The sequence below is a fragment of the Notamacropus eugenii genome, chromosome 4 (assembly GCF_028372415.1).
Source record: "Notamacropus eugenii isolate mMacEug1 chromosome 4, mMacEug1.pri_v2, whole genome shotgun sequence".
NCBI classification, from domain to species: Eukaryota; Metazoa; Chordata; class Mammalia; order Diprotodontia; family Macropodidae; genus Notamacropus; species Notamacropus eugenii.
Window position 1 is genome coordinate 78,609,438 of NC_092875.1, and position 21,231 is coordinate 78,630,668.

Below are 21,231 nucleotides of genomic sequence, written 5' to 3' on the forward strand. Positions count from 1 at the left end.
GTGAAAAGAAATGCATGGTACTCATTCCTCATCTTTCCGGCTCCAAGCTGAATACTTAGCATTATTTATTAATACAAAGTAGCATTTTTCATGCAGTGAACATCATTGCTTAGATACGTGCTGTTCTCACAGCAGGGAGGGAGGCGGTACCAGCGGAGATCTCAGTCATACGAAATGTCATCAATTTTGAAAAATAGGACCATGGAGACCACCATGGCTGCCACCTGAAGAAGAAGAACACAGCAATCTTCAATGCTGGGTTTGATTGGTACTTGAAAATCAACCTAGAATTACATTGGAATAGTCTTGGAAAATGTATCCCACACAATGAAGGGAGTCAATTTCCACCCTTTAGCAGTTTTCTATATTCTCAATCCCTTTCAATCTGAGTTCAAATCCCACAAGTCTGCTGAAACTAGCCTCCAAGGTGGCTGATGAGCTCTCAAATGCTGAGTCCAATGGCCTTCTCGTGTCCTGGACATCCTGACTCCTTTTGATACTATGATACTATTGACCCTTTCTTCTTCCTAGACTTTCTCCTCCCTTGGCTTCCCTGACATATCTCCCTTATCCTTGTTCCCTTTCTACCTGTCTGCTCCTTCTCAGGCTCCTCTGCTAGACCATCATCTATCATTTCCCCCGCCTAGTTCATCAATTCCTCCAGACTCTGCCCTAGTGACTCTTCTCTCACTACACCTTCTCTTGAATTGCTTATCAGCTCCCATGTATCATCTTTAGGAATCTGTATATCCAGCCTCAGTCTCTTTCCTGAGCTCCAGTTGTGTCTCATCATGTGCCTACCAGTTAGCTCCTGCTCAGTTTCCCTCAAGCATTCCAAACTCAACATGGTCAAAATGAAACTCATTGCATTCCTAATCCTGCCCTTCCTTCAGACATCTCTATGTCTGATGAGTATACCACCACCTTCCCAGTAATCCAGATTTCCAGTCATCCCTGACCATTCCTTCTCACCCTTAGCTCCCAAATCCAAGCTGTTGCCCAGTTCTATTGATATTAATAACACTACAACATTTCTTGTATCCATCCACTTTTCTCCAGTGCCTCCAGTCACATGGACACCTTCATCAGGCCTTCATCATTTCTCACCTAGACTATTGTAATACTTTCCTAATTGGTCTTCCTGTTTTTAGTCTCTCCCCTCCTCAAATACATCCTCTACACAGCTGCCATTCCCCCTCCCCACCCCACTAGCTCTTCCTTCACTCCAGGCTCTGATGACGAGGTGGCCCTTTTCCTCTCCAAGATCAAATCCTCTACATGTACTTGATCCTATCTACTCCTGTCTTCTCCAGAAGATTGCCCCCACTATCATCCCCATTCTTTCTCTAATACACTTTGCACTCTTGGTTCCTTCCAAGCTGCCTGCAAACACTCCTGAGTCTCTTTCATCCTCAAAAAACTCACTAGATCTTCCTATTACCTCTATCATCCTCTGTTCATTTCTCCATCCCTTCCCAGTCATACTTCTTAAAAATGCCTACACTTAGTTCCTCCACTTCCTCTCCTCTCATTGTCTTCTGAAATCTGGCTTCCAACCTCAACATTCAATTGAAACTGCTCTCTCCAAATATCCAGACCTTAATTGCCAGATCTAATGGTGTTCTCTCAGTCTCCATCATTGACCTCTGCAGAATTTTACATGTTTGACTACCTTCTCCTCTTGGATTTTCATGGCCTTGCTTCCTGTTGGTTCTTCTCTGACCAGTCTGACTACTCCATCTCAGTCTCCTTTGCAGGATTACCATCCTGCTCCCTAACTCTAGATCTATCCCCAAGTCTGTATCCTGGACCATCTTCTCTTTTCCCTCTCTACATCTTCCATCTCTGTAATCTCATCGGTTCCCATCATCATCTCATTGCCAATGATTCCCACCTCCATACATCTATTTGGATTCTTTTTTAAGAGTTGCAGTCTCACATTACTGCTTATTAAATGTTTCCAACTAAATGTTCCATTTTTGTTGTTGTTGAATCATTTCAGTCATGTCCAACTCTCCACTGGACCTAATTTGGGGTTTTCTTGGCAAAGATACAGAAATGTTTTTTGCCATTTCTTTCTCCAGCTCATTTTACAGATGATGAAACAGATAAACAGGGTTAAGTGGCATGCCCAGTGTCCCACAGCTAGGAAGTATCTGAGGCCAGATTTGAACTCCAGGCCTGGCACTCCCACAGGAGTCTCAATCTCAATGTGTCCATAGTAGAGCTCATTATCTTTTCTCCCCATACCTCTCCTTCTTCCTAACCTCCCTATTTCTATTAAAGGCACCTTCCAGTCAGTTAGGCTTAGAAATTCAATGTTCCTCATTGCATATGTATGACCTATATCAGATAACTTGTCTTCTTGGGCAGGTGGAAGGAAAGGGGTAAAGGAGAAAAATTTGGAACTCAAAGTCTTACAAAAAAAATGAATGTTGAAAACTATCTTACATGCAACTGAAAAAAATAAAATACTATTTACACTGAAAAAACAAAAACTCTCACTTAAAAAAAAGAAATTCAATGTTGCCTTAGCCTCCTCTCTCCTTCACCACACCTCCCAACCATTCAGTTGCCAAATGTTATGGACTCCACCTCCACAACATCTCTCACATGTGTCCCCTTCTCTCCATTTACGGTCACCATCATAGTTTGTGCCCTCATCACCTTTCACCCATACCAGTTCCAAGAGTGTAGTCACTGGTCACCTCGCCTACATTTTCTCCCCTCTCCAATCTATTTGCCATATAACTGACAAATTAGTATTCTTGAAGAACTGGTTTGACAGGTTTGAACCATTCGTCCCTAATGATTCCCTCTATCTCTAAGATCAGGGGCAAGATGGACTGTCACTGAAAACCCTGAACAGATGGAAGCAATAACAATGCTTGGAAAGTCTGGCACCAACTGGCTTTTTCAGGCCTGTTGCACATTCACACATGCTGGCTTCTGGTCAAACTGGTATTATCACTGCTCCTCATACATGACATTCCATCTCCTGATTCTATCCCCTTGCATAGGCTGACTCCTATTCCTAGAATACTCTTCCTACTCATCTTCACTTCCCCAAATCCCTAGCTTTCATCATGGGCCAGCTTAAGTACGATTTGGGGCCCCGTAAGGTTTATCCCCAATCCCTGCCAAAATTACCATCTATCTCATATGTATGTATTTGTATGTATATATATGTATGTGTATACATGTGCATGTATGTATATATATGGAGTATATATGTGTGGAGAGAGAGAGAGAGAGAGAAAGAGAGAGAGGTAGCATTTACTTATCTGTGTACATATTGATCCTCTCTCAAGGGCAGGAATTGTTTGGTTCTTGTCTTTCCATCCCCAGTATGTGGCACAATATATACACAATAGGGGCCTACAAGTGCATGTTGAAAGATTGAATGAATGAATGGTCCTACACAACTAGGAAAGCCACCAGGCTGGTTTAGGGAGGCTGATCCCCAGAGCGTTGATTGCCAACTGATGAAACTTTTGATTTCAGCAACTTCTGGGAGCGGCTGTGAACTCTGTTGATGAAACTGGTGAAATCAGATCATGGGATCATAGCTGTAGAAATGTAAGGCACTTCAAAGGGAATCTAGTCCAAGCTAGATGAGGAAACTGAGGCCCAGAGAGACAAAGCCCAAGATCATATAGGTAGGAAATGGTAGAGATAGGATTCCAATCCAGGTCCCCTGAGCTTTTCATTATACCATATTGTTCCCTTTTGGATTTTAAAGTACGTAACTGTATCTTGTTGCTCCTTTAGTTTAGGCAAGATTTGTGCCTTGACTATTAGTGTATTAAAGCTGAGGGAGAGGCAATAGACTCTTCTAAATAATAAGGCAGCTAGGTGGCGCTATAGTGGATAGAGTGCCTGGTCTGGAGTCAGGAAGACTCATTTTCCTGAGTTCAAATCTGGCCTCAGATACTTACTAGCTGTGTGACTCCACAAGTCACAATTCTGTTTGCCTCAGTTTCCTCATCTGTAAAATAAGGTGGAGAAGGAAATGGCAAACCACTTCTTTGCCAAGAAAATCCCAAAGGGGGGTCACATAAGAGTTGGACGCAACTGAAAGATGATTAACAACACAAAACAATAACATTTATTTTTCTTGAGTTTTTTGTTGTTGTTTTTGTCTGTTTTCTTTCACAATGTGACTGTTATGGATATGTTTTACATGACTACGCACGTATAACCTATGTTGAATTGCTTGCCTTCTCAATGAGGGAGGAAGAAGGGAGGAAGAGAGAGAATTTGGAACTCTAAGTTTTAGAAACAAATGTCAAAAATTGTTTTTGTATGTAACTGGAAGAAAATGAAATAATAAATAAATAATAATAATTTGTCTTCCACAGGGCCCGTCTTGGTTTTTTGTAACATTCCACTTGATTTGGCTTATTTCTTCACCCCTGAGAAGTGGTCTGCCTTGATCTGAAGTCTTAACCTATGCCCCAACTCCTGCTGTTTCAGTACTGCTGAACAATTCATAACTACAAGGCAGAAAATAAGTGGGAACCATTCCTAAGGTCTCCAAATTAAACACATCTCCAAAATTTGCCAAGTGTGAGAAGAAAACACATACCTCAAAGACTAAAATTCCCAAGCCAACACCTCCAATCAACTTTCCATTCTTTTCCAGGGACTCCTTGAGTTTATCTAAGCATCCCTATGATGAAAAAAAAAAATGAACAGATCAATACATTCCCCTCCACCTCCAAGTAAATCATAAGACATCTGATTTTGTATTCTAACAGGTAAAAACAATAACAGTACTTCAAATATGTTTTAAAATCTAAATTGTCTGATGTCAACAGAGTTCTAACTAGCAATTTTTCTGAGGCTAATAGGAAGCTTATACTTATATAAGCAGGAGTCAGATCTTCTGAAATATAAGATAATTTCTTACATTTTGATGTGTAGCATGATGTTTGAATGCAACACATTGAGAGAGATCAATATCTTCTTGCTCACCTTGTGCCAAGAGACTAACACATGCCAGGGCCAACCTTTACCTCTTGCCACCCTCAAGTGACATTTTTACGAATTTAATTTTGACCCTGCATCTGCTTCAGATGCACTCCTAACTGATCTCAGTACCCATCCTTCTGAATTCTTCCTCTATCCCCTTCCCACACTTCCACCTCAAACCAGGAAGCCTTGAGTCAGCTCACACACCCAGCGATGTTGATGATAATAAACAGCAGAGTCCAAACCAGGGAATAAAGTACAGCTTGGGAAGCCTAAGAGGGTTACCATGTAATCTTTTCTTTTAAAAAAATTATTATATTGGAAACTTAGTATTAAGCCTCTATACTTTACCTTCTTGTCATAAGCAACACCAGACTCCTGGCAAGGTAAATTTTCTTTGCAGCAAAAGACAGGATAGTAGCCACCACTTTGATTCTGGTATCTAGAACCGCTGAAATCAGTATAGTTATGGAATCCACAGCAGTGCAGCTAAGAAGAAAGAAAATTAATGTATGGGTCCTGAACTTCTCAGATAGAGCTGTGCCTTGTTTACCTGGAGCAATATCTATTACTAAAATCCCCCATCTGTATAGATACATTATTATTAGTAAGAGAGAAGGGAATAAGCATTTCTTTAGTGCCAATTTTATAAATAATATCTCATTAATGTCTTCACAAAAACCCTGGGAGGTAGGTGCTATTATTTCTCCCATTTTACAGTAGAAGAAACTGAGGCAGAAAGCAGCTAAGTGAACTTGTTCAAGGTTGCACAGATTGTAAGAATCTGAGACTGCATTTGAACTCAGTCTTCCTGTCTCCGCTCCCAGTTCTTTATCCACTGTATCACCCAGCTGCCCAATAGCCCTTCTCAGTTGTATAAGGTTGGAACTTTTCCACGTGTTTCCCATTTACCATCTGTTCTCTTATTTGCCCACCACTATGATCCTGTAAGGTAGCCAAGGTCAGAATGATTATCCCCATTTTCTAGGTTAGGAAACTGAACCCAAGAGAGGGTAAGTGGAGTTACCATCATATGATATAGCATCATAGAATTGGAGGAGGTTTGAGAGATCCTTAAGTCTAATTTTGTTTTATTGATCAGGAGACTGAGTTTCCATTAGGTGAAATGATTCTGCCCACATCACACAGGAGGTAAGTGGAAAGGGATTTGAACCCAGGTCTCCTGACTCCCAGTCCAGGGCCCTTTTTACTTTCACCCCCACACCCTCTTCCTGACAAGATCATAGGCCCTAAAATGAATCATCTGTATAATGTCAACCCTAAACCATAAGGCCTGGAGTCTTTTCTCAGCATCAGTTAGGAGAGCATTCTTTCCTAAGGGGCTTTTCTCATGATCCCTACCAGGCTGGTTATCAAAAAAAGGATTCTTGTTTTTATTTGTCCAGTAGAGCTCCTTTCATGAGCATCAAAAGGGTTTTCCAGATTGGGCAGGGAAAGTTCCTCCATTCTTGGCCACTAGAGAGAATCTCTCGGCAATAGCTTAGCTTACCTCCTTCATGGTGGTATTCCATATTTTTGTGATGTCCTCTTCCTTGTCATAGGACTCTCTTAGTGTGCCAACTGCCCAAGAATCAATGTGTACAAAGAGCACGTTTGCCTGGAATGAACGCATATAACTTCCCATGATTACATGCACCATGGCTGTAAACTAACACATCTCAACCAGCCCTTAGCACAGTGCTTACAAACAGTAGGTACTTACTAAATAAATTGAATTGAAAACAACAGTGCATCCTGCAAGCCAAAGAGCTCAGTAATTCAGTTCTCAACTCAATTCCACAGACATCTACTAAATGCTTGCTGTGCCAGACTCTGGGGTCACAGAGACAAACACAAAATGTTCCTACGTCCTCAAGGAGATTACATTCTACTGGTAAGAACCAAGATTTACACAAATAAGGAAAAAAAAATATATGCAGAGTAAGCATAGTTTCAGAGGGAGGAAGAATTCTAACATCTAGGGGATCATGAAAGGACTATGTGAAAGGGAAGACTGGGGATTGAGAAACAGATGAGTTACCATAAATGAAAACAGCTTAATTCAATGATGACTTTGTTAAATCCCTATTATGTGACCAGCTCTGCATTAGATAATAATAGCTAATTATGCATATATAATAATTATATATATAATAATATATAATATAACATATACGTATAATATATAATAACATATAATTATATATATATATCTTTAAGGTTTGTAAAGCACTTTACAAAGGCTATCACATTTTATCCTCACAACAACCCTGGGATGTAGGTACTATTATTATTTCCATTTTACAGATGAGGCAACTGAGGCTTTCAACCTTAGTATTCTACTAAAACTTCTCCCTCCAAAGTTATCAATGATCTCTTAGTTGCCAAATGCAAAGGCCTTTTCTCCGTTCTCATTCTCCTTGACTTCTCTGCAGCCATTGACACTGTTGAATGCCCCCTCTTCCTTAATACTCTTTTTTCTAGGTTTTTGGGATACCTTTGCTCCTATGTGACAGTTCCTACTCTGTCCTTGGCTAGATCCTCATCTAGATCACACTCTCTTGTCATAGGTGTCCCTCAGGGCTCTGTCCTGGACCCTCTTCTCTTCTCCCTCTGTACTACTTTACTTAGCAATCTCATCGGCTCCCATGGATTTAATTACTATTTCTATGCTGATGATTCTCAGATCTACCTATCCTGCTCCAATCTCTCTGTCAGCCTCCAATCTTGCACCTCCAACTGCCATTCCGACATCTCTAATTGGATATCCAGTAGGCTTCTTAAACTCAATAGGTCCAAAACAGAACTCATTATCCTTCCTCCTGGAATTTCCCCATCTCCTACTCTCTCTATTACTGTAGAGGGTAACCCCATAATCCCAATCCTTCAAACTCACAACCTATGAGTCATCTCATATCCAATCTATTGCCAAAGTCTGTCAATTTCAGCTTTGTAACATCTCTTAAATACACCCCCTTCTGTCCTCTGACTCTGCCACCCGTGGTGCAGACCCTCATCACCTCATGCCTAGTTTATTACAGCAGCCCAGTAAATGGGTCTGCCTCCCCCAAATCTCTCCCCATATCACTTCATCCTCTATTCAGTCACTAAAGTGATTCTCCTAAAACAGGTCAAATGCTCTGACAGGCACTTAAAGCCCTTCATATTCTAGCTCCTTTCTACCTTTCCAGTCTCCTTACACCTTACCTCCCAGTACGTACTCCTTGGTCCAGAGACACTAGCCTACTGACTGTTCCACAAACAAGACACTCCATCTCTCATCGCTGAGCATTTTCTCTGGCAGTCTCTATGCCTGGAATGCTCTCCCTCCTCTCTGACTACTGACCTCTCTGGCTTCCTTTAAGTCCCAACTAAAATTCCACCTTCTACAGGAAGCCTTCCTCAACCCTTCTTAATTCTGTTGCCTTCCTTCTGTTAATTAATTATTTCCTATTTTTATTATTTCCTATATATAGCTTGCTTTGTGTATATTTGTTTGCATGTTGTCTCCTCTGTTAGACTGTATTCTGTTCAAGGACAAGCACTGACTTTTGCCTCCCTTTGTATCCCCAAAGCTTAGCATAGTGCCTGGCACATTTTTGTTGTTAAGTTTTCTTCAGCTGTGTCTGCCTTTCTGTAATCCTATGTAACAAAGATACTGGAGTGGTTTGCCATTTCCTTTTCCAACTCACTTTACAGATGAGGAAGCTGAGGCAAACAAGGTTAAGAGACTTGCCCAGGGTCACACAGCTAGTAAGTGTCTGAGGTCAGATTTGAATTCAGGAAGGTGAGTTTTCCTGACTACGGGACAGGTACTCTATCCATTTTGCCACCTATCCTGGCACATAGTAGGTACTTCATAGCTACTGATTGATTGATTAATATGAAGTGACTTGCCCAGGGTCAAACAGCTAGTGAGTGTTTGAGGCCAGATTTGAACTTGGATTTTCCTGGCTCTACCTTCAACACCCTGTCCACTGTACCATCTAGCTGGATGTTATGAAAGACTCAAGCCCTCAATGAGCTCCCAGTTTGGTCAGGGACACTAGACTCCCACAGAACCACATACTAGCAGAGCTAGAGGAAACCTGAAAGATCATCTAGTCCACCTTCATACTGCACAATGCCTGATTTGAAACATTAAAGAGAGAACCTCAGGTGGGCTGAATGCCCTAGAATTCAGCCATGTAATAGAGCTTAATGCTCGTAGTCTTTTCAGAAAAACCCCATGGAACATTTGAGTCCATAAGAGGTAACATCTAGTCCAGTCTCCCACCCAATGCAGGAATACCCTTAGGACAGCAGATTTTTAACTGGTTTTGTGTGTGTGTGTGTGTGTGTGTGTGCGCGTGCGTGTCCTGGCTCTCTCTGGCAGTCCATTGAAGCCTACAGACTCCTTCTTAGAATAATGTTTTTAAATACATAAAGTAAAACACATCAGATTAGAAAGGAAGCTGATTATAATTAAATACAGTCATCAAAATATTTTTTTTAAGTTCCCAGACCCAAATTAAGAATTCCTTCTCTATCTACAACCTCTTTGTCATCAAGGCAGGGGAGCTGAGCTATGGAAACAGGAGGACAGCAGCTGCTATCCACTGTCGGTACAAGGCAATTGTCCTGAATTTCCTATCTGGAGATTGCTTGTGGGCAGCGTGAAAAAAGCAGGGAGAGCCTTGGCCTCTGACCTGGTTTCCACTAAACAGTTCTTTATACTATAAAGCTGATTATGTGGATAAGAGGGGATCTCGACAAGTTAAAAGTGAGCCCTTTTTGTGGTGGAGAAGATTTCTTCTTTCGAGCTCTGAGGGTGCTCTTTGATAGCTTTCTCTGTGGGTATTTGAGTCTAGTTTCCGTGTGTGTGTGTGTGTGTGTGTGTGTGTGTGTGTGTGTGTGTGTGTGTGTGTGTATGTCTGTGTATGTCTGTGTTCTATACATTAGGCAGTGTTGCTAGCTGCCTAAGTTCTTGGGTACCAAAAAACATCAACAGGTATGACTCTGTCACTAAGTTACGGATAGCCATGTTCTTGACAAAAATTTTCTGAGTCCTTCCCTACTCTTAGATGCATCTGTATTGGAGGCTGAGGGACCTTGTCATGGTGCTTGAATCCCTCCAAAGATGGAGGCATTTGATGCTTATTGGATAGCTCTGTTATTACAAAGCTCTTCCTTCTATGGAGTGGAAATCTGCTTTCTTATTGGTCCTAGTTCTGAACTTCAAAATCATGTAGAAAACCACCTCCCTCTTCCAAAGATACACCTTCAGCTTTTGAAGACAGCATTCATATATCTCCAAAGTCATAGCATCACCGAATTTAAAATTTGGAAGAGAGATCTATGAAGCTATCTTGTCCATGCCATATTTGGAAACAAATGTCCATTATGACACATCCCATTCTAACCTACTTTCCAACATGTGGTCATCCATGCTCTACTTGCAGACCTCCAAGGAGGGGGAGCCCACTGCCAACTGAGGCGGTCCATTCCACCTTTGGACAGCTCTGATGGGTAAGAAATTTTAAATTTTACATTTGCCTCTTGATAATTTCCATTTGCTACTCCTATTTCAGCCCTCTGGCAACAGTATTTCTTCAAAAAGATAAACCTTTAAGAACTTAAAAATAGTTCTCATGGACCCAATATTACTTCATTTCCTTCAATTGACCTTCACATGGTCTGAAGGTCTTTTACCATCATGGTTGCCACATCTTCTGAACATCCTACAACCTATCAATGTCCCTCTTAAACTGTGGTGTTCAGAAATAAAGGCACCAACCCAGACGGGGTCTGGCCAGAGCAGAGTATGGCAGGACTACCACCTTCCTACTCCTGGAAGGTATATACCTCTTCATGTAACCCAAGATTAGGTTTGCTGTTTTGGCGACCATATCACAGCAACTGGCTCATGTTGAGCTTCTAGTTGACTCAACACCCAGATATTTTTAAGATATACAGCTATCCAATGCATTATCAAACAGGAACATTAACCTGCACACATCAGACAGAACACTAAGCCTATGCATGGTGTATATGTAGCCTATAATTTTATCATTATAATGTCTAGACAAAACAGTATTTGATACATTCTTGGAGAATGTCCTTTTGATACAACATTCTGGCACACCTTCCTTACAAGAGGCCACCGAGGCAGGTTCCAGCCTAGTTAGGAGTACTGAAAAGCTAGAAGTGCTTCCAAAATTAATTCATTTTCACATGACGGCATAAGCATGCTACACTTGAACATCAGTAAGAAGTCTCTTGGATTTATGCAGAAGCACATATTTCAGAGAATAAAACCACCTTGATGGTGATTAGACTACTTACATCTGAACAAAAACAGATCTCATCAGAAACCTGATGTAATCCTAAAGAATTTCACTCCCGCTTCTTTACATATTACATGCTGTCTTGGGGTGGGGGAGGGGGAGAGATGGAGAGAAAATTTGGAACACAAAATCTTATGGAAGTGAATGTTGAAGACTAAAAATAAATTTTTAAAAAAGAATGTAAAGCACTTGAGGGCAGGGGGGAAAAGAACTCCATTGCTAAGGATGTTGGGAAAGATCTGGATAGAAATATTCTTTCTGTTCACTGCCCCACTTCCATACTTCCAGACACCTAGACGATTCAGAATTATGGCAATCAGATACTTGGAAGGAAAAAAAAATGGTGATATGCTGAACAGAAACCACTTAAATATCATACATCTTGATACTGTAATATTTCCACAACTGTTTCTATTTAAAACTAATAAAAATAAATGTAAGACTTTCCCATAAAAAAAAAAAGATACCCTGCTGTCTCACTGTTCCTATCAGGTACTTATGAACCATGTTTATAAAACTTTATATTTACTTCCATTGAATTTCATCTTATTGTATTTGGCGCAGTGTTCCAGCTTGTCAATGTTTTTTCAGCTCCCAATTCTTCCATCCAGTGTACCAATTATTCCTTTGGCTTTATGTCATCTGCAAATGTGATGACTATGTCACCTGCGATTTTAACCAAGTTATTGATAAAGATGTTAAACAGCACAGGGACAAGCATAAATCCCAGGGAGTACTTCATGTTCTTAGGGACTGTCCCTAGTTCCTTCACTTGTTCTCCACATGACATGATATCAAGACCCTTCATCATTTTAGGAATGCCTTGTGCCTCCTAAGCACCTTGCTTAAGAGACAAGAACTAGAAGCCAGATCAGCCAGGATCATGTAGGTAGACATTATTACATTGGACTTGACTTCACAGCTTAACTTCCCAAACTGGTACATGCTGGTTGTAGGCACCAGACCTGGCAAGCCATAATTCAGATTGATGTAGGCAGCTATTTGCACCCTTCCTCACAATATGATGACAACACAGGCCAAGGAAACCTCAGACAAAGTACCATACAACTGCTACCTCAAGGCTTCAAGCCTTTGGGCATGTCTTCCCCACAAAAGCTCCCCACTCTCACTCTAACAGTCTCTCTCTCCCCACAGGTGTCCTATGACCATAGTGTTCATTTTTATTTTTTTTTAAATTCTAGACTTAAATATCAGAAAAGGACACTTCCATATACACAGCAGAACACAAAAAGAGGACTACATACGAAACCATAAATGTAAATTTCATGCTTCTTTCTTAAAAAAGCATATAATGATTTCATATTCTACTTTCAAAGCTGTCCTGCTTATCTATGCTTCCTTATGAACTTCCTTCTGTTCTTTTCCATGCATTTTAAAAAATGCTGCGATGGCTTTCTCTTTTTATTGACATTACTATTGGTTAAACTCACCTCTCCTCCCCAATCCTTCTCCTATTAAAAATCAAGAGAAAATTTTAAAAAAAAACCTTGAAATAAATAAGAGTAGTCAGGTAAAACACTAAGATTTAACAACACTCTAATGTTTTCACTTAAATTTTTATTTTTATTTTTTTCATTTAGTGAAAATTTGCCTTCTCTCTCTTCTCCCTCTTCCCATTGAGAAAGAAATAAAAACAAAACCCCTGTTACAAAAATGTATAGCTAAGCAAAGCAAATCTTCCTACGAGCCATGAAAAAAAATATGTCTCAATCTGCACTCTGAGTCCAGTTCTCCCTGTGGGGAGGTGAGTAGCATGTTACATCAGTACCCTGGAATTTGTAGTTGGTCATCGTCCTAAATCAGAGTTCTAAAGTCGTTCAAAGTAAACTTTGACATTCAGCGTCACATTATAAAGAAGAACAACTTTGAAAGATTCAGGCATTGGTCATGTACAAAAACATAGCAGGGTCCAGCTCCTCTCTATCAAGAGGCAAGTAATATGCCCCATTCTAGAGCCTCTGGAAGCACAGCTGATCACTGCATTGATCAAATTTCTTAAAGCTTTCAAACTTATTTTTCTTTGTCCTTGTATAAATTGGTTTCCTGGTTCTACTCACTTCCAACTGCATCATTTGACACCATCCAGGACTCCCTGAAATAATCTTTGGTAATTTCTTATGTGGTAATATTCCATTATGTTCATTTACCACAATTTATTCAGTCATCCTATAAGTGATGGGCACCCCTTACATTCTAGTTCTTTTCTTTTTTTTTCCTCTTTTAATTCCCTCTTCAGGATCAAGAAATTGATTTTCCTTACGTTTATTTCCTCATCAGTATCATCCTCTCTCTTGACACCATCCTTCCCATCCCTATTTGTTTCCCTATTGAGTTTGATATATTTCTACACCAAATTGTTCATGTTTGTGTGTATTGATCATGCTTTATTTTTTTTTTTTGCTTTTTTCAATTAAGTTGAAATACCCAAAAGAGATATTTGCAAAGGGCTTAGCACAGTGCTTTGCACATAGGAGATACTTAAAAAATGCTTATTCTCTTTCCTTCCCCTTTCCCCATCTCTTACACTCCTTCCTCAAGTACTCCAATGACAAAAAATAGAAGCCACACCCCATTCTTCCTCTTCACTAATTTATTCCATTTACTTTTCCTTTTCTTTCCCCTCTTAAAATCTTGAAAAAGAATTAACCCACCTCCAGGACCTCTGTTTTTCTTATTTAACTCCTTTAATGCCCTTTAAAGACATTAAGATTCTGAAGGGACACTTGTTTCTCCTTCCTCATTTAAGATGTTATCACCACATCATCGTTACAATAAATTTATTCTTCTAGGTTTCAGCATATGATAAGATTTCAGAGTTCCTACTCAGTTCTGGCCTTTTCATGAGAAATGTTCTCTATTCCACTCTATTTTCTATTGAAAATTCTCTGTTCCACTAAAGATTCATTTCCCTCTCTATAGAGTTATATTCAGCTTTGCAGGATAAATTATTATTGATTGTATGCCTTTATCTTTTGCCTTTTGAACTATTGTATTCCAAGATCTCCTCTGGTTTTATGTAGAAGCTGCCAGGTCTTGTGCAATCTAATTGGTTGCTTGGTACATAAACTGCTTCTTTCTAGAACGTGTGTGGTATTTTTTTTCTTTGATTTTGGAAATTTGGATTTCAGCTATGAAGTGACATTCTGGAGACTTTTCCTTTTGTTTTATTTTCAAGAGGTGATCATTGCATTTTTTTTCCTTTGTTACTTTATCCCATGGTTCTAATAAATCTAAAAAGTTTTTTATTTATTCTTGAAATATGGTTTCTAGGCTTTTCAAATCCTGGTTTTCAAGGAGGCAATTGATTCTTAAATTCTAGATTTTATATTTTCTTCTTTATTGAGTCTATTGATTGATATTTCTTGTTCTCTCAATGAACTTTTGATTTGTTTGATCTATTGCAGTTTTCAGGAAATACATTCCTTGGCTAAGATTTACTACTTTCTCTTCTAAGCTATTTCTTCTCTTTTCAATTCTTTTCTCTACAATTTTTATTTCATTTTAAATCTTTTGCTTCATTTCTTCTAGGTATTCCTGTAGTCTTTATGGAGAATCTTTTCCCCCTTGCTTGAAATTACTACAAGAGTTCTTATTTTTATTTATTTGTATTGGTCAGTATTTTCTTTGATTTACTCATGCCTCCAGCTTTAGTTCCTAAATTATGCTACAACCAGTCTCTGTTCCCTGAAAGAATTTTGTGTGGAGTAGTTGGCCATGCTTAGATCACATTAAGTCCCTTAAGATTCTGCATTGATGTCTGCTCCTCAAGTTTAAACCCCACTAGATCTTTGAGGTTCAGAATGATGGATCTTCAGTGCCCTCTCTTATATCTCAGGACAGGATGCTAGTGACCTAGGAGTACCTGGGATCCTGGGCTGTTCAGGTCTGAGTACTGCTGCACGGCTCTGGTTTTTACCACTCCTGGGATTTCCAAGGTCCCTACTCTGGAGCTTTGTTACCACCTTAGGGCTTTCTTAAGGGGCCCACCACTGTCATTGCCTCCGGACCTAGAATCTCACAGTCAACATATGTCACTGGTCCATTTCTATTTGCAGTGAGAGGATGTGGGCTTGCTTGCCTGTGCCTGCACTAAGTTTGCTGACTTTGGCTTCTGGTTGCTTTTTATGTAGTTCTGGGGTGAATAAAGTCATTTACGATAGCATCTTAATGTGTTACATTATTCAGTCTAGTACAAATAATTTCAAGTTTCTGCTGGAGTATGTATGTGAGAGCTGAATGATCTGCCTCTGTTCAGGAAGCCCCACCCCCCACACAAGCTTCCTCACCATTTTAATGGTTACCTCTTGTGATAGTAAAACACTGGAAACAAAGTGGGTGCCAGCTGATTGAGGAAAGACTGAACAAACTGCAATTTATGAATATCATACCATATGAAACCATGAATAAGAGGAATTCAGAGAAACGTAGGAAGACTTATGTGAGCAAATACAGAGTGAAGTAGGCAGATCTGGAGAAACAATGACTTCAGTAATATAAGTAAAATAAGACTAAAAGCCAGTGAGAGTGATTAATTACAATAAATACATAAGGAAATTTATAAACCCAGAGCACCGAGTTTAGAACGTTAATTCATTTTCATTTTTAAAAGTATAAGAGATCAGTACATTGGAGAATAAATTGCTACTCATTTATGTAAAAGAATAATAAAAAATAATAAAAACAGCTGCTTTCTCCCTCCATCCCCACTCGTAGTACTTCCTGGCACTCCCAAATACCTTTGTTGAAACACTGGTGCAGGTTATCACACTCTTATTCACTTTTCCCATAGAGCTTCCCCCACAGTAGACCTCTTCACCTCCCAGACTTTCAGCATCCTAATCTCTTGATTCATCATCTTAGTCACAGCCCATTTTCCCACAACAGCTAAAAGGAAATATGAGGTACAGTCTTCCTGCTCTCAGCATAAGTCAAAACCAAACTCTGAACACTTACAATCGAAGAGAAGACCAGGATGATCATAGCACTCGCCATCTTGACCAAGAAGATGATCAATATAATGACGAAAAACTAGAGGAAAAGAAATCTGGTCATTGTTATTGGTCACACATTGACTTCTAAGATCCCTACAGTAGTGTTCTACTCATTGATAACAATGTTTCTGAATAAATAAGAAAAACACACCCATTGGTCCATTCTTCAATGTCTCAGTCAGTCTCTTGAGAAACACCATTCCTATCTAGATTCTGGTGTCAGTCCAGCCAAATTGATGGCAAGCATTTCCTTGTCCTAAACTTTAAAAGAAGCCTTGAATTCATGGAGGGCCACTGGGATGAATCTAGGCGATTCAAAAATGACAATAGTTACTAGGGAAAGAAAGGGTTTACCTTCTTATACCACGTTCTCACCCAAAGCAGTAACTATGAACTTTTGTATCTGGGGGAAAAGGCATAAAACATGTTCTCAAATCAACTTTCATGTGAGAAGTGTTTGTAATTGTTTTTACAAAGTAATAGTTTTCATATAGTTCTGAGTTTGTCTTGGCAGGTAGACTCCCAAATATTTTCTATTGTCTACAGGTACTTTCAATGGAATTTCTTTTTCTATCTCTTGCTGCTGAGTTTTGTTTGTGCGTGTGTGTTTGTCCTTCGTTGCCGAAGAAGACCATGCCATCAGAGAAATGATGACATGACTTTGTTTTGAGTGAGGGAGGGCTGTACAAGGTTATCAGTCTCACTTCTCCTCCAGAGCCATCTGAATTCAGTGACCAGATACTCATCAGGATGACTGGAGATGACCCAGGATGTATACAAATGCTAATGATTACTGTGGGTTTATTTTATATCCTGCAACTTTGCTAAAATTGTTCATTATTTCAAGTAATTTTATAGTTCATTCTCTAACTATACCAGTATATTATCTACAAAGAGTGGTAGCTTTGTTTTCTCATTACCTATTCTAATTCCTTTGATTTCTTTTTCTTCTCTTATAACAAAAGCTAATATATTTAGGACAATATTGAATAACAGTGGTAATAATGGACATCCTTGTTTCACCGCAATCTTATTGGAAATGCTTCTAAAAAACCCCATTACATAGAATGCTAGCTGATAACTTTCGATAGACGCTACTTATCATTTTAAGGAAAATTCTGTTGATTCCTATGCTCTTCAGTGTTTTTTTTTTTTAATAGGAATGGGTGTTATATTTTCTCAAAAGCTTTTTCTGCATATATTGAGATAATCATATGATTCTGTCAATTTTGTTATTGATGTGGTCAGTTATGCTGATAGTATTCCTAATAATGAAGCAGACTTGCCTTTCTGATATAAATCCCCCCTAGTCATAGTGTATTATCCTTGTGATTAGTTGATGTAATCTCTTGTCTAATATTTTAATTTAAAATTTTGCATCTATGTTCATTAGGGTAATACGTCTGTAATTTTCTTTCTCTGTTCAAATCAACTTTTTAAAACAAAGTTTGGGTTGGGGGATTGAGGGAGGGAGGACACTGAGAGGTGAAGGAGAGGGCAGGTCATAGGCTAGTCTCAGCTCATCTTAGGTGAGCATGGCCACTGTGGGAAAAAAACATCATCATCCTGCAGCTTCTTATTTTGATGAATTATTTTTATTAGTGCTAAGTAGGCGCTAAGTTAAGTTTAAGTTGTTTCCATGCTAAGAAGGACTGTAAGTGCTGCCTGTATTCTCTAAAAGTTCAGCACCTGGAGCAAAGCCATGGTTGCCCCATCCTAGGTACAGCCCTGTCTGCAAATACAAGGTACAAAGATGATGTTATTCACTCATCTTCCCTGTGACGTGTTTGTTGGGTCATTCCTGTAGCAGGGGATAAACTACATTGACTCGTCCTCACTCTGGGGACCTGAGAGCAAAGTGACTGCTTGGCCCTAGTAGGGCTGGGACTTAATGACAGTCTTCCCCTGCCCAAAGCTACTTGGGAATGGAACCTAGAACTTGTCACCAAATATTAACCAGGTTCAAACCTTCAGAATTCTCAGACCCAATGTCCTCCTTCTACCTACCAGTAACAGCAGGCTCTTGTTTTCCCTTATGGCTCCCCAGCAGCCCAGGATTCCCAGGAACAAGAGGATGCTGCCAATGATGATGCAGAGGTATCTGATAACCACCAGTTGAGTGAATGGTGAGACTGTAGCCCCCAGAAAGTCTGTAAAGGAGCCTCCATCTACTTTCAAACATAAGCCAATGCCCAGCAGTCCCAATCCCCCAAACTGAGGAGGAAAAAGAGGAAGAAAAAAATGGGGGAATGACTTTCATTAGTATTTTGATACTGGAGAAGGAAAAATCTTTATCAGAAACCTTCCTTTCTGTGTCCAGTTCTACCTCCTTAAACTCCTAGACTAGAGAAATTTGCCTTGTTACCCTGGGTTGGCATTTGGAAACAGAGATTCTGACTTGCTGTCTAGATGTTCCCAAGGTATTGACAGCTCTCAACAGGCTGGCCAGAGAAAATTGGGCTCACTCCCCCACCTTATCCTCTAACCATTTCCCTCAAGCACAGGTATTGCCCAGTAAGTCTATTCCCAAAGAAAACCTATGATGAGGACTTTCAGAAGAGAGAGAGCAGAATGGAAACAGATAATGGAAAAGAAATCTGAGTGGAAGAACCACCAGAAGGGTATGAGCTGAGTGCCCAATGACCCTGGCCTGGAAGATGGTGAACTCTGTCCCAGGGGCCTCCCTAGCATGAGTGGTCCCTTCCCACTGAGCCAGGAAGAATCTCTGTAACCCTCTCAGGCAGAATGTAGGGACATAGGGATCTCTTGATATGGGGCTTCTCAGAAATATGTCTGGGCTGAGTGGAGAAGAAAGGCACAGGCAAAATCCCTTTTTGGTCTCATACTCACAAAAATGACGCTGTTAAAAAGAAATATCAGGATTTTTAGGAGAGCAAAAAGAGCCATCTTCCTGTTTAAAGTCCAGGAGGTGGCTATGCTAATTCTGTATCTCCAAAGAGCAGCCTCTGGCTTTCCAGGAAATCTGCAGGACAGCAGCCTGGATAGAGGTAGAAAGTCAAGGATTGCAACAGGGTGCCCACAGTGTTCTCGAGGAAGGCAGGACAGATGGGATGGTGACCTTCAGTGCTGCTCGTTTCCTGACTGCAGGGCCTTCCCAGACCTGTAAGAGACCATACCCCAGCTTCAATGATGGCCAGGAGCTTATCTGACCCTAGGCTCCTAGATCTGTGCATTATCTGTGGGGTGTTCCTCTTTCCTGGGGATGCTCGAGGAATAGAGAGGGTCAAGGCTTCCTCCAGCTGGTGACTGACTCTCTTTGGATAAATGGAAGCCCCTCAGCATCAATTACCCAAATACAATGGGGTCAAAGATTCTTTTTGTTGGTCTTAAGATCAGAAACAAATAAAAGAGGAAACCAAAATAAATAATAGTATCACCCATTTCTTAAGCATTTTCCAGTTTCTCCCAACAATCATGTGAAGTACCTAATATAAGTATGATCATTTCTGTTTTACAAATAGAAAAAGAGAGAAACAGAAAAGTCAGGTGACTTCCCCAGGGTCACACAGTTAATAAGTGTCAGGGCTAGGGCTAGAATTCAGGTCTGATGACACCAAGACTAGTGTCCCTTCTCTGCCTCACATTAATGCGGTGTTTGAAGGCTCATTTACAGAGGTGCAGGATGGATGACTAAAAAGAATGATGAATTTGGAGGTAGAGGACCAGGATTCAGATTCTGCCTTTATTACTAATTAGCTGTGTGATCTTCAACACACTCCTTAGCCTTTCTAAGCCCCTTGCAAAATTGAAATGGCTGTCAGACTTCTTCTAAGGTCACTTCCAGCTCTAAATCTGTCCCCTTATTAATCATGGGGGTAGTAGAAAGAGTCCTGAATTTTATGTCAGAAGGCCTGGGTTAAACTCTTTTAGCTGCGACTTTTAGGGTCCATGTGGCCTTGAGAAATGTCTTTCTCTCTCTGGGCCTCAGTTTCCTCATCTATAAAATGGGTGGGTCAGACTTCACTAGACAATTTCTAAATCAGATAACTTCTAGTTCTAAATCTTAGGATTCTGACTACCTCACAACCCTCACCCACACAAAGGTGGGATGAGACTTAGCCAAACTAGGAGGAATCATGGGCATCCAGGGGGCAAACCCTCTGCTTTGCTTCAGGGCTGAGCTGAACCACACATATGGCTTGATATCACTGCTTAGGAAAACCAGTTATATGGTTTTCCTCCAACTGGCCAGAGCACGCTGGTGTCCAGGAACTGAAGAACAGCCACTCATTGTTTCCATGGTACAGGCGGAGATTTCTTCCAGGACAGCTCTTTGACAGAAAAGAGTAAGCCGTTCCTCCAGTGCTCCCAGCCAACCTCTGCTTGATTCTCTCTCTACCTGACCAGTTTTTCTCACCTATAAAAGGGGAATAATTCTCTCTGTATGGTTGGGAGGGAAGTGCTTTCAAGATGCCTTGCAACCTGCCTCATCTCATTCTTTGTGTGCCCTAAAGAAGTAGGTATGTGGTCTCAGTCGCCCTTTGAGGGCAAAGAAAAAAGGACACAACTGTGAACAGAGAAGCTACGAAGGAAGCTGTCCCAGATCTCTTTGTGGTGGCCAAGAACCGGAAATGGCAGGGATGCCCATCAATTGGGGAATGGCTGAACAAATTGTGGTATATGATCACGATGGAATACTCTTGTGCTATCAGAAATGATGAGCTCAATGGTCTGAGAAAAACATGCAGGAAAAACCTGCACAAAATAATGAAGACAGGAGCAAAACCAAAAGAACACAGTGTACAGCAATAGCAACATTGTTTTAAGGACAACTTTGAGTGGATAAGTTATTCTGACTATTGTAAATGCCCGTATTAATTATAAAGGACATATGAAGAAAGATGCTTTTGCATCCAGAGAAAAAACTGATAAATAGAAGTATGTATGCAATAACTTTA

At 40.3% G+C, this 21,231-nt stretch overlaps 1 protein-coding gene across 1 annotated transcript; it reads right to left on the reverse strand.

Moving 5' to 3' along the window:
• Positions 1–33: 33 nt before the first annotated feature.
• On the reverse strand, positions 34–19,250 carry TSPAN16 (tetraspanin 16). The gene is made up of 7 exons (XM_072599452.1): positions 19,163–19,250; positions 18,320–18,526; positions 16,275–16,349; positions 6,485–6,592; positions 5,326–5,463; positions 4,589–4,672; positions 34–224 (listed from the first exon to the last, which is right to left on the reverse strand). Exons 1-7 carry the CDS (start codon positions 19,217–19,219, stop codon positions 162–164), a joined length of 732 nt encoding a protein of 243 aa, XP_072455553.1. The 5' UTR covers positions 19,220–19,250; the 3' UTR covers positions 34–161.
• Between the last annotated feature and the right edge of the window lie 1,981 nt (positions 19,251–21,231).